Here is a 12,207-nt window from a genome sequence, read left to right on the forward strand (position 1 = left end):
TCAAATTCATTACCATTGCAGGCAGTCCCCGGCTAACGGTTAATCGCCGATTTCCGCTTATCGGCGCCGATAATTGGGTACTGGTGCCAATACATACCTAACAGAGGCGCCGATAACCGAAAATCAGCACTTTTCAGCGCCGATAAGCCCGAAAAAGCGCCGGAAATCGCCGATTTTCGGTTAGTGGCGATTTTCGGTTATCATCACACCCCCAGAACGGAACCCCCCGCCGATAACCGAGGACTGCCCATACTAATGTTTTAGAATAGAATATATCCATGTATCCCACCTCCTGTCAATGTGGAATTCAGCTATGTAATTACTTGGTAAGTTACTTATATGAAAATTATATTTTCATGATAAAATTAAGTTTCTTATATACTTACCAAGCAATTACAGAATCGGAGCCCTCCCTCCTCCCCTTGCATGGACATAAGGGCATAAGCAAATTGAAGCTCTCTGCTATGTTGTTCCTCTTCTTCCCCGAAAGTGGGCAGGGCTAGGCACGTACACAAAACAAAAGAAGCGCTACCGTGATTTTCAAAATTTAAGCTGCCATGCAAGTTGAAACTATAGCTATGTAATTACTTGATAAGTATATATGAAACTTGATTTTATCACAAAAATAACATTTTTATTCAAAGATGATAGAACTTTTGCATATTTCTTTTGAGATGCCATACTAATTAATACATATGGCTTTACTAATACAAAAACAACACAGCAATAAAGTTGAGAATACCACAAAGACCACCAACTGTATTATGTCATCTGTTACGAGAATTTTGTTGCTCAATAATGCCCCTACTCAGTTATCTCATAAAGAGGTAAATAATAAGGTTGGCCAGCTTTTAGGTTTTTTTTTTTTACACCCAACTAGATGTTACTCCAGAAAATTCAAGTAATAGATTATAGCCATAAATAAAAAAAAAAAAAAAAACAGAGATAGAGGAGATACCCTTGGGAGTAAGATTGGCTAAACTCAGAGCATTTGATCTTATTGCTATCATTCAGTGCTGGCTTAGCACAGTCCTGGAAGGAAATGAAGACCACAACTCTGGTTATTAAGCGAGAATAAATTGGTCAAAGACTAAGACAAGCTTTGATTTTTTTTGCTGGTGCTTAAAATAAGCACCAGCAACTTTGTTTCATTTAGTGAAGAATGAATAAAAAATGAGTGGTTACCATAATGAACTGATGTAGCGTATGCAAACTTTTGATGACTGTGCTACCAGCAATAATAGCTATTGCTTTCTGCATCAGATCAAGGTGTATGTGATTGTGGTTCCGCCAAAAAATTTAGTTTATTTAACCCTTTGATATCACCCTGAACTCCCTTTTGAGAGCCTCAGCCTTAGCTTCTTTTGAGCTTCAGCCAATAAAGTCAAATACCCTACTTATCCGTGATTTGACGGTGCATCTTGATACTTAAAATGGTTTATCCCAGATAATTAGGATTATATTTTATCCATATTTTTTAAGGTACAAGCTAGAAAGATTTATACAAATGTGTTGTTGAACTTTATTCCAGATAAGAAGAAATTTAAATTTTTGTCTGTAGTTCATGTTTATATTATATTACAGGTCCCAGAGGAAAATCTGACATGTCCATCCTTCAGTACCAGTTGCAGCAGCGAGCACTTATGCCACTTTTGGCTAGAACATATGCTATCAACTTTGGTTTAGACTATGTAAAAGTTAGTATAAGATTATTTTAGGTTTGGAAATGAAATAAATCTGTTCTCTTACTTCAGATGTTAAAGGCTCTTTCTATTAGAACGATGAAAGTACTGTAAAGTGTAAAATTGCTGCTGTTATTATTGTTATCTTTATCTTACAACAAGCGTCGTTGGGCATTCCAAAAACCAGATGGATCTGAGCACCCAGAGGTGGTGACGATGTGTTGTGTAATCAAACCTCTTGCATCATGGAACTTGGAAGAAGTGGTATCTGTTTGCAGAGAACGATGTGGTGGTCAAGGATACCTATCATGTAACAGGTATATGATTTTTGTTTCTCTTGCATAGGATGAATTCAGTGTCATAGAGACTACTGTACATAGGGGAGTAGGGTTAAGGGTTGCAGTGTATGAAGACAGTATTAAAATCTTGCAGCATCTCAGCTTCCTTTGGGCCAAAGTACTGCATAATAGTCAGGGGAGTTCGTATTTTATACTGAATTATATGGATTATATAATTGAATTATATGATTGTATTATATATGAACAGATGAATGTATTTTATACAAATATTAATTTTAAGTCTTAAGTAAAACTCATATAATTTATTGTATAAACTAAGCTGTATTTTTTCAGATTTGGTACATTCTTGGGCTTAGCACATGCTGCTATGACAGCTGAGGGAGACAACAGTGTTTTAATGCAGAAGGTTGCCAAGGAGAGACTAGCAGCCTTTAAACCCCTTGGTATCAGTCCTGACCTTCCTACCAACCCATCCAACATTGAGTATATGCATGATCTTATGAACAGAAGGGAAAACCTTCTTTTCAAAGTAAGATATGGCAATGAATTGTTCAGTTTATTATGCCTGTAAATGTATAATTGATATAACTTGAATATTTTTTTGATAAGTTGATATAATATTTACTGAAAGATTAGTGGATACTTTATGCAGTGTGAATTTACTGGTATAATAGTCTGTGATATTGGACTAAATAACTTAGTAACTGCTGTGACACTTCCCCCAAGGATATTGCTTATTGCTAGAACAGTAACAAGGAATGTAAGTGAGTGCAGTGTATGGGTATGGTACCTAGAACTTTGGTAGGTAAATTCCCAGCCCGAGAAGAACCCTAAGAGAGTTCAGAGGTCTGGTTAAACAAATCTTTTATAACTAACTAACTTGGTAGGTAAATTACCTGACCTTCAGGTATTATATTGGGCAGGGTAAATGGTTGCTCTAAGTGAGACCTACAATGTTTCACAACAAAACAAACAATTAGCCCCCTTGTATGCCACAGAATTATCCCAGATGCTTCTGTCCCTCTGAAGAAATAAAGCAGCGGTCAGCCAGCAGTAATGCACATTTGTAGGAGGTTCCTAGAGCTGCAAGAAGCTGTCTCATTATTTGTGTATCTATGAGAAAGTTAGCTAATTGCAATATTTCAAAGGTTAGTCAAAGAAAATACAACTAGTTAGGCCAGCTGATTGCTCTTTGCATTTAAGTGAAAAGTAAAAAAAATCCTCCCTGAAGCTCAACTCCACTTATCTTTATGGTAGAATTAACCATATCCTAAATTTTGTTCATGAGACTTACCTGTCAGATATATATATATAGCTGTATTCTCCAAAGTCCGACAGAATTTCAAAAAACTCACGGCACACGCAGTGGGGCCAGGTGGTTAGTACCCATTCCCGCCGCTGGGAGGCGGGTATCAGGAACCATTCCCGTTTTCTATTCAGATTTTCTCTGTTGCCGGTACTGCCAACATCTGTTTTCAGTACCTCCGTCTTTGGATTTCGTAAACTCGTTATTTTTCACTTAAGTATTCGATTTGACTTTTGGTTTTTATCACGGCTGCATCGTGATTGGATTGTGAATTGGCATACGCTTTTGTGGACTGTTTTTTGGATTTGATTTTGATTGCTCTTTGAATGATGTCTGGAGCTAGTTCTGCTAGCTTCAGAGTATGTTGTGCGAATGAGTGTAAGGTGAGGCTGCCGAAGACTTTGGTAGATCCTCACACTGTATGCACGAGGTGAATATTAAATGATCGCTGCAAGGAGTGTGAGACTTGCCGGATGCAAGCTGGAAGGTGTTTGTTGCCTATATCCGCAAGTTGGAGCGTGATAGGATCTGGAGGTCTTCCTCCAGGAGTGCTAGTAGAGTAAGGATATTTATTCCTCTCCTGTAAACCCGAGCTTCTCGGGGGGAAAGCAATTAGATCCAAATTTAAGACAACAATTTGGAGCGGAAGATGATACTTTCGCCTAATTTATTTTTGTCAAGTACTTGCTTCGGCAGTACTTATACTAAAATTGGAACGTTACAAATTATAAACACCATCCGTGCTCTGGAATCGAAAGTGATTTCTCTTTAAAGTGCAGTAAGTGTTGTGATCCCCCTAGTGCAGTGGAGGGGGCGTCAGATCGGCCGTATAATGCCTCTAGGCCTGGACCTCTGTCGGACTCCCAGGACTTTGGGAGTGGGCAAGTCGAAAGCCTCAAGAGGGTTACGCGGACCCCCACCGATCTGGCGTCCCTTTCGGCAGGACCTGTTGACGCTTCCCAGGCTGCCAAGGATCGTGCGCTTGCACGTATCCTGAAGGACTGCTTCTCGTCCTCTCAGATCGGCCCCATAACGCTTCTAGGCCTGGACCTCTGTCGGACTCCCAGGACTCAGGGAATGGACATGTCGAAAGCCGCAAGAGGGTTACGGGGGCTTCCCACCGATCTGGCGTCCCTTCGGCAGGATCTGTTGACGTTTCTCAGGCTGCCAAGGATCGTGCTCGTGCATGTATCCTGAAGGTTTGCTTCGCCCCTCCGAGGCGCCCTCCCGTGCAAGGGTGGAACTCTCGGAAGGACTCTCGCCGCTTTAGAGAAGCTTCAGAGAAGAGGACGCCACGCCCTCTTTCTCAAGGCGTATTTTCGTCTTCTTTGAGTGTTTCGACGCTTTTCCATCGGCTGCAGCGTGACGCTCCGCAAGCAGCTATCCTGGACGCTTCTGTAGCTGCTCGTTAGGGCGCCCCTCTCGCTGCCATGCACGACGCTCGGATGGACGCTCATCAGGACTTCTCTTTGGTTGCTCGTCGTGACTCTTCAGAGCAATCAAAGACCACTCGCTGGATCGCCATCGTGGCGATTGGCTGCAGCCTGACGCTCCACAAACAGCTATCCTGGACGCTTCTGTAGCTGCTTGTCAGGACGCTCCTCTTGCTGCCGTGCAGGACGCTCGGCTGGACGCTCATCAGGACGCCTCTTTGGTTGTTCAGCGTGACGCTTCAGAGCAATCAAAGACTGCAGGGAATCGAAGCTCCCTTCTGCGTGTTGCACCGCAAGGTCTTCGTTCTCCCAAGGACTTGGGAGACTCTCTGGTTTCTTCCATTGAAGAGAGAGAAGTCTCTTGTGAGTCGGAGCCTGCAGACCTTGAGCAGCCTCCTACTTCCTCGTCTACGGTCTACCAGGTGTTAGCCGGTCTTCTCAAGGACTTGTTTGGCAACAAGTTCAAACCCTCGGCTCCTCTCTCTCCTCCTTCGCAGTTAACTTCGTCCAAGACGATGAGAGCGTCGGGGTTTGTTAAGATGACTTCGTCTCTGGCAACGAAGAAGGCCTTCAAGAAGGTTAACACCTGGATTGAGGAAAGAAAGACCCAAGGCAAGACTTCTTTTACCCTGCCTCCGTCCAAGCTTTGCGACAAGGTAGGTTTGTGGTACTAGACCGGAGAGGACGTTGGCTCAAGTGTTCCTTCGTCGTCCCAGGGGTCTTCGCTGCCTTGGTCGACGCGCCTAGAAGGTCCTTCCTATCTGCAACCAAAGTGTCGTGGACTTTGTCAGAGACGGATCTCCATTTGAAGGGACTTTTTCGTCCCATGGAAGTCTTTTATTTCCTGGACTGGTGTTTGGGGACTCTAGACGTTAAGATTAGAAGTTCCTTCTCTATCAGCCTGAGGGAGCTGTCCAGCGTCTTGATCTGCTTGGACAAGGCCGTCAGGGATGACTCGGAGGAACTGGCTTCCCTCTTTTGTACGGGCCTCTTGAAGAAGAGAGCCTTGTACTGTAACTTTACACTAAGTCAGTTTCTCCGTCGCAGAGGGCAGAATTGCTGTTCGCCCCGTTGTCGAGCCATCTCTCCCCCGTCTTTGATCAAGGATCTCGCCGCCAGCTCGAAGGAGAAGGCCACTCAAGATCTCTTGGCCCACTCGTCAAACGCCCGGCAGTCCCTTTGTCGTCGTCGTCGGGTCAGACCTCCAGGAAACAGAAGCCCTTTCATAGAGGAGCTTCTTCCTATAGATCCTCTCCTCGAGGAAGAGGTCTTTCCAGAGGCGGAGCCCCGCCTAAACCTAGGGGCAAGAAGTGACCTGCAGTGCCTCCAGACGCCTGTAGGTGCCAGGCTTCTTTCGTTTGCGGGAGCCTGGAGAGTAAGAGGGGCGGACTCCTGGTCCCTCCTAATTATCGAGAGAGGATGCAAGATCCCCTTTCTCGACACGCCACATCTGTGCACGTCGCCCAGGGATTTGTCGCCCTTCTACCATCAAGAGAAGCAACAGCCCCTTTTCGAGTTATTAGTGCAAATACTCGAGAAAAAAGCTGTGGAGCTAGTCCTGGAGCTGGACTCCCCAGGATTCGTCTGCCGACTGTTTCTAGTTCCGAAGCAGTCGGAAGGATGGAGATCAGTCCTAGATGTCAGCGGACTGAACCGCTTCATGGCGAAGGGGAAGTTCACGATGGAGACGTCCTAGTCTGTTCTAGGAGCATTTAGACCAGGAGATTGGTTGTCTCACTGGACCTTCGGGACACCTTCTTTCACGTCCCCATACATCCCCAGTCGAGGAAGTTCCTGAGGTTTGTATTGGGGACGAGTGTTCCAATTCAGAGCTCTTTGCTTCGGGATAAGCACAGCCCCTATAATCTTCACGATCATCATGAAGAATGTGGCGAGACGGCTTCACTTAGCGGGCATACAAATCTCGCTTTACCTGAACGATTGGCTCTTTCGAGCCTCTTCACAGTCAAATTGTCTGGAGGACCTGAAATCGACTTTGAAGTTGACAAAGTCCCTAGGACTTTTAGTAAACTTAGACAAGTCCCATCTGATCCCGACGCAGTCCATAGTGTTCTGGGGATTCAGATGGATTCAGTGGCTTTTCAAGCTTTTCCGTCCCAGGAACGGCAGCAATGCTTTGGAAAAGTCCCATCCTACCTGGGGAAGGAAACATGCCCGGTGAGGGAATGGTTGAGTTTGCTGGGGACCATTTCCTCGCTGGAGAAGTTGGTTTCCCTGGGAAAACTGCATCTCAGACCCCTCCAGTTTTTTCCTGGCGGAAAACTAGATAAACTAGGAGGATCTAAAGGAGTCCCTGAGGATCTCTCCCATAGTCAAGGATCTCCTGAGGTGGTGACTCGTCCCCTCAAAGTTGGCAGAAGAGGTTTTCTCTACACCTTCAGAGCCCCGATATAGTGTTGTTTTCCGACGCGTCCAGGGAGGGATGAGGAGCAACACTAGCGGGGAAGGAAGTGTCAGGCACCTGGAGAGGGGAACAGGTGTCCTGGCACATCAATCTCAAAGAGTTTAGGGCGATTCTGCTGGCCCTGCTTTTTCTTCGAGAGCCAAGCTTCAGGCCGAGTGATACTGGTAAACTCGGACAACACCACAGCCCTGGCATACCTCAAGAAACAGGGAGGAACTCACTCCCGGTCCCTGTTTGCCCTGGCGTAGGATTTCCTGCTTTGGGCGCATGCTCGGGGTACCACGATCCTTACGAGGTTCGTGGCAGGAGTGGAGAATGTCCACGAGGACCTTCTCAGTTGGCAGCATCATCTTCCGCCGACCGAGTGGACCCTTCATGAGGAGGTGTGTCAGGAGCTGTGGAGATTATGAGGAAGTCCCTTGGTGGATCTCTTCACGACATCCAGGACAAGGAGGCTTCCTCTATACTGCTCTCCCTTACTAGATCCAGGAGCAGTAGCGGTAGATGCCCTCGTCTGGGATTGGAAGGGATTGGATCTTTACGCCTTTCCTCCCTTCAACATTCTGGGGGAGGTCATCAGGAAGTTCGCAGCGCCGGAAGGGACGCCAATGATGTTGATCGCCCCCTTTTGGCCAGCGGCAGGGTGGTTCACAGAGGTCATGACCTTCCTGGTGGACTTCCCAAGAGCGCTTCCTCTTAAAACCGATCTGCTCAGACAGCCCCACTTCGAAAGGTACCACAAAACCTCCCCGCTCTGAGTCTGACTGCCTTCAGACTATCACGAAATTGGCGAGAGCGAGGGGTTTTTCATGAGCAGTGGTGTACCAATCTTAGTGGGCCAATTTCAGGAAAGGGTGCAGAAGCAAGGGGATTTTCCTCAACCTCGATCTCTGTGCTTCAGATAGCAGACTTCCTTCTTCATCTTGGGGAGAAGGAAAAGCTGGCAGTCTCGACAATTAAAGGACGTTGAAATGTGCTCTCGGCAGTCTTCAGACATAGAGTTTTAGACTTAACCGACAATAAGGATCTTCACGATCTCTTGAGGTCCTTTGAGACTTCTAAGGTACCTCATCCATGGACGCCTTCCTAGAACCTGGATATCGTCCTAGAATTTTTGAAGTCGGTTACATTCGAGCCTCTTCATTCGGCATCGCCCAGGAATGTGACAAGGAAGGCTTTTTCCTAACTGCTCTGGCGACAACGAAGAGAGTTAGTGAAGTTCAAGCCATCAACAAGCACATAGACTTTAGAGGGCATAAGGCCTTATGCTCCCTTAGCCCTATGTTTCTCGCCAAGAACGAGAACCCTTCTACCCCTTGGCCCAAGAGTTTTGAGATCAAGGATATAGCAGAAATTCTTGAGCAAGAATAAGAGAGAGTCCTGTGCCCTGTCAGGGCTCTCAATTTCTTCTTAGATAGGACGAAAGGAGGCAGAGGCCCGTCGGACAATTTGTGTTCTGTCAAAGGCCTGACTTTCCGATGTCCAAGAATGCTCTGACATTCTTTTTAAGAAGTACGCTCAGGGAGGCTCATTCTACCTGCCAAGACAGCGACATGAGACTCCTGAAAGTCAAGGCTCACTTAGTGAGAGCTATCGCGACCTCGGTGGCTTTCCAGAAGAACATGTCCCTTAGCGATCTTCTGGGTACCACCTTCTGGCGAAGCGATTTGGTGTTAACTTCACATTTCTTGCGGGACGTGAAGACTCCATACAAAACTGCTACTTCGCTAGGACCATACGTTTCCGCATGCTTGGGGGGCAGAGAGCAATACTCTTCCTATCCTTTAGAGGTTAGGAAGTATTTTTTTAATCTTGATTTTGTGTTTTTATGGTTGTTGGGTTAGCACCGGAGGTGGACATCCCAGTCTTTAGCTTATACTAAGTTTTATTACTTAGATAGGCTCGGTCAGGTGGTTGGTCGTTGCTCCTTTTGCCCTCACAGTATGGTCTTATGATCTAGTCCCATTGTGGTCACGCCCCCGTGGACAGATCATCTAGAACTCACCAGCTATATAGGTCACTACCTTGCTGGAGACTCTAGTAAAGCAGAAGCAGGCTTGGGTGACAGTATCACAAAGTCAGCTATGCTAACAGGTAAGGAACCAAGACGTCAATCGCCTACATATTTTTGTTTCCTAAATCCTATTCTGTCTCGTCCCACCTCCAATGGTGGGATTCAGCTATATATATATCTGACAGGTAAGTCTCATGAACAAAATGATATTTTAATAATAAAATAAAGTTTGTTCATACTTACCTGGCAGATATATATAATCATAGTGCCCACCCTCCTCCCCTCAGGAGACAGTGGCACTAGAAAATCTGAATAGAAAATGGGAATGGTTCCTGATACCTGCCTCCCAGTGGCGGGAATGGGTACTAACCACCTGGCCCCACTGCGTGTGCCGTGAGTTTTTTGAAATTCTGTCGGACTTCGGAGAATACAGCTATATATATATCTGCCAGGTAAGTATGAACAAACTTTATTTTATTATTAAAATATCATTTTTTTGAGAAATTTAAATCTCAGTACAGACATGCTACCATAGTTACATGCTTTAGGTTATAAGCCACACTGGTTTGTGGCTTCTCTTGAAGTGTGTAGCCATTTTTTAACCAGCAGAGAGCCATTATAGTATGACAGTCAGAACTGTTTTAGCAGAAAGTGGATAGGAGCAAAAGGTAAACTATGTACTGTATTTAGCTAGTAGTTACATTTACATTATGATTATACAGTAAATCATTATAGGTAACTGTAACAGGCTGTATCAGCTCTTTGTGAAGAAGATTTCTCAGGAGACCTAAACCCTTGAGATGGAAGCTGTTGTTGACAATAATTAGTTTTACTAAACCTATGTATGGGCTTTTAGATCAGGCTTCTTTGGTGAACCTAACACTGAAGACTATCTCTTCCTGGCTTTTGCAACCAGTCAGCTTGAAAGGTGATTAATCTGATATTGAAGCTGACTTTCTCATGAAGAGACACATCCTAGGTAATGGACTAAACCGCTTTGCCTTTGCGATTCTTTCTCTCTGGTGATTGTATGTTAGTTTTATAAGTTAGTCATGATTATTTTATTTTTATTTTCTGCATTAGTGAGATGGTACAGGCATTATAAAATGTATCAAAAGCACAAGTTTAATTTTACAAGAGGTTTTTATAGCAAAGCATTCCTTATGTTTAAAAGTATCTGTTCTTGTGACGTCATAGGACGAAAATGGCAGGAGAGCAAAATGTCAAAAAAATGCAGGCGGAATTGTTGAACAGTGTAGTGCAGTAGAGAGAGCTCTCTGATGGTTAGGTTGGTAATTTTGGTTTTTAAGTCTGTTATGTGGTTTTTGTTGTCATAAGCTGGATTGTATAATAAAAGAACAATGTGAGCAGATGGGTGGATCGCATAATTGAAAAATTTTTTGGACGTGTTAGGCTAGGAAAGTTTCCATCTGGTAGTATTCCAAGAAAAAGAGTACCTGCCCTTTTGCCCTGTCAGACTCATTCAGCTGTATCAACAAGGGATTTGGAGGAGGCACTTCTAGAGTTCTGTTGTCCATGGGATGTCTTTAGAATTTAATAATGAAAAATACTATCCTGTGCTGGCTCCAGTAAGATATACAGATATTGGCCAGTGGCAAAGGAAAACAAGTTGCTAGGCCTTCCCACAAGATCCAAGCCCTTTCAATGCAACTAATTTTTAAACAATTTTGAGGCCAGTATAATTTTAATGGCAGGCTTGTGGAAGTGCCAAACAATGCAACCAAGCTTTTCTTTCAGGAATGCAGTATAGAGGCAGTAAGATTTGTATTTGTTCAGTCTTGTGGTAGCAGCAGGACAGGGGTTACCTGCTTTGGTGTGAATGATTGAGTGAATCAGTTACTTAATCAGTCAATCATGGAATTAAGGCTTAAAAGCCAAAAGTCGGGGTGCTTTCAGCTGTTCATTGCATGAGACAGTGAAAAATATAGTTGGATTGGGTGGACAATATGACATAATTTCAGAAAGTAAATGAGATGAAGTAATAGGATCTAAAGGTGAAAGTGGGAGAAAATCCCACAGTTGCACTAAGAAGTAATAGCTAAGAGAGTTTGGACAGCAATATGGAAGAAAGGAACTGGGAATGGAAGTGAAGTAAAAGGTAATATGTGGGCGCAGATTCTGTAGTGTCATCACCTTAACCATCCCCTCGTTCATGTTATGACATTCTTTATGATGTAGACTTTCAATGTTTTTATGACTCTACCTTAGACCTAATGGATGAGTGCTGTCATGTGTTACATTGGTTGCTCCGTAGAAGTAACCTGTGTCATTATAAGGCTTCTAACTCACAGCATTCCATGGTGGGTCTGATAAGAAAGCTGTACACTGTAATATGATGTACGTATTTCACTTTCACTGATATAATTTCCTGTATGTCTTAGAGTGACACACATTCTTTCTACAGGAGGTTGTGGCGGTATTCACACCCACAAACAACACAACACGCAACACTCACGGCACACACCCACGAAACAAAAAAACTTAAACCGACCCTCCACCAACAACGAACCAACAAAAAAAAGAAGAGACACATGAACCATTAATGTGGTCCCAAAAAAACAGACGAACTCCCGTTCACTTTCAAGGTTGGACCTCAACTGCCCAAGACTTCCCCAAAAACCGAAAAACTCCCGACAGACCGACAGACAGAGAGACAGCCGTAAAACCAACTCCAACAACCGAACCACTCACAATGACAATTACACTCTCTCTCTCTCTCTCTCTCTCTCTCTCTCACAAAACGTTGGGAAATGCTAAATAAAAACAAATTTCTGATCCTTCTATATTTCTCCCCCTTTTAGCATTTCCCAACCAACACCTTTCACACCTTTCAAATCGCCTTTACGCAACACCCACGGATGCTCCCTAGCAGGTCCTCTAGATCGCGTTCATGGGCACGCAATCATTCTCTCAGACTCGCTCTCTCTTCCAGCAACATTCAGATTTACATTTTCTCCTCCATTCTCTCTCAGATTCACGCTATCTTCTTCACTATTACCACTCTCAATTTCATCCACAATCTCATCT

General features: G+C 44.3%; 1 protein-coding gene across 2 annotated transcripts in view; it reads left to right on the forward strand.

Moving 5' to 3' along the window:
* LOC136852575 (uncharacterized) overlaps window positions 1-12,207 on the forward strand; it is a 101,572-nt gene that overhangs the window by 64,219 nt on the left and 25,146 nt on the right. For both annotated transcript variants that reach the window (XM_067127385.1, XM_067127384.1), the window contains exons 9-11: window positions 1,585-1,697; window positions 1,845-1,999; window positions 2,315-2,510. In XM_067127385.1, coding sequence (XP_066983486.1) covers window positions 1,585-1,697; window positions 1,845-1,999; window positions 2,315-2,510 — 464 coding nt within the window. The remainder of the gene's footprint in view (window positions 1-1,584; window positions 1,698-1,844; window positions 2,000-2,314; window positions 2,511-12,207) is intronic.

Source organism: Macrobrachium rosenbergii, chromosome 25 (genome assembly GCF_040412425.1).
Source record: "Macrobrachium rosenbergii isolate ZJJX-2024 chromosome 25, ASM4041242v1, whole genome shotgun sequence".
Classification (NCBI taxonomy): Eukaryota; Metazoa; Arthropoda; class Malacostraca; order Decapoda; family Palaemonidae; genus Macrobrachium; species Macrobrachium rosenbergii.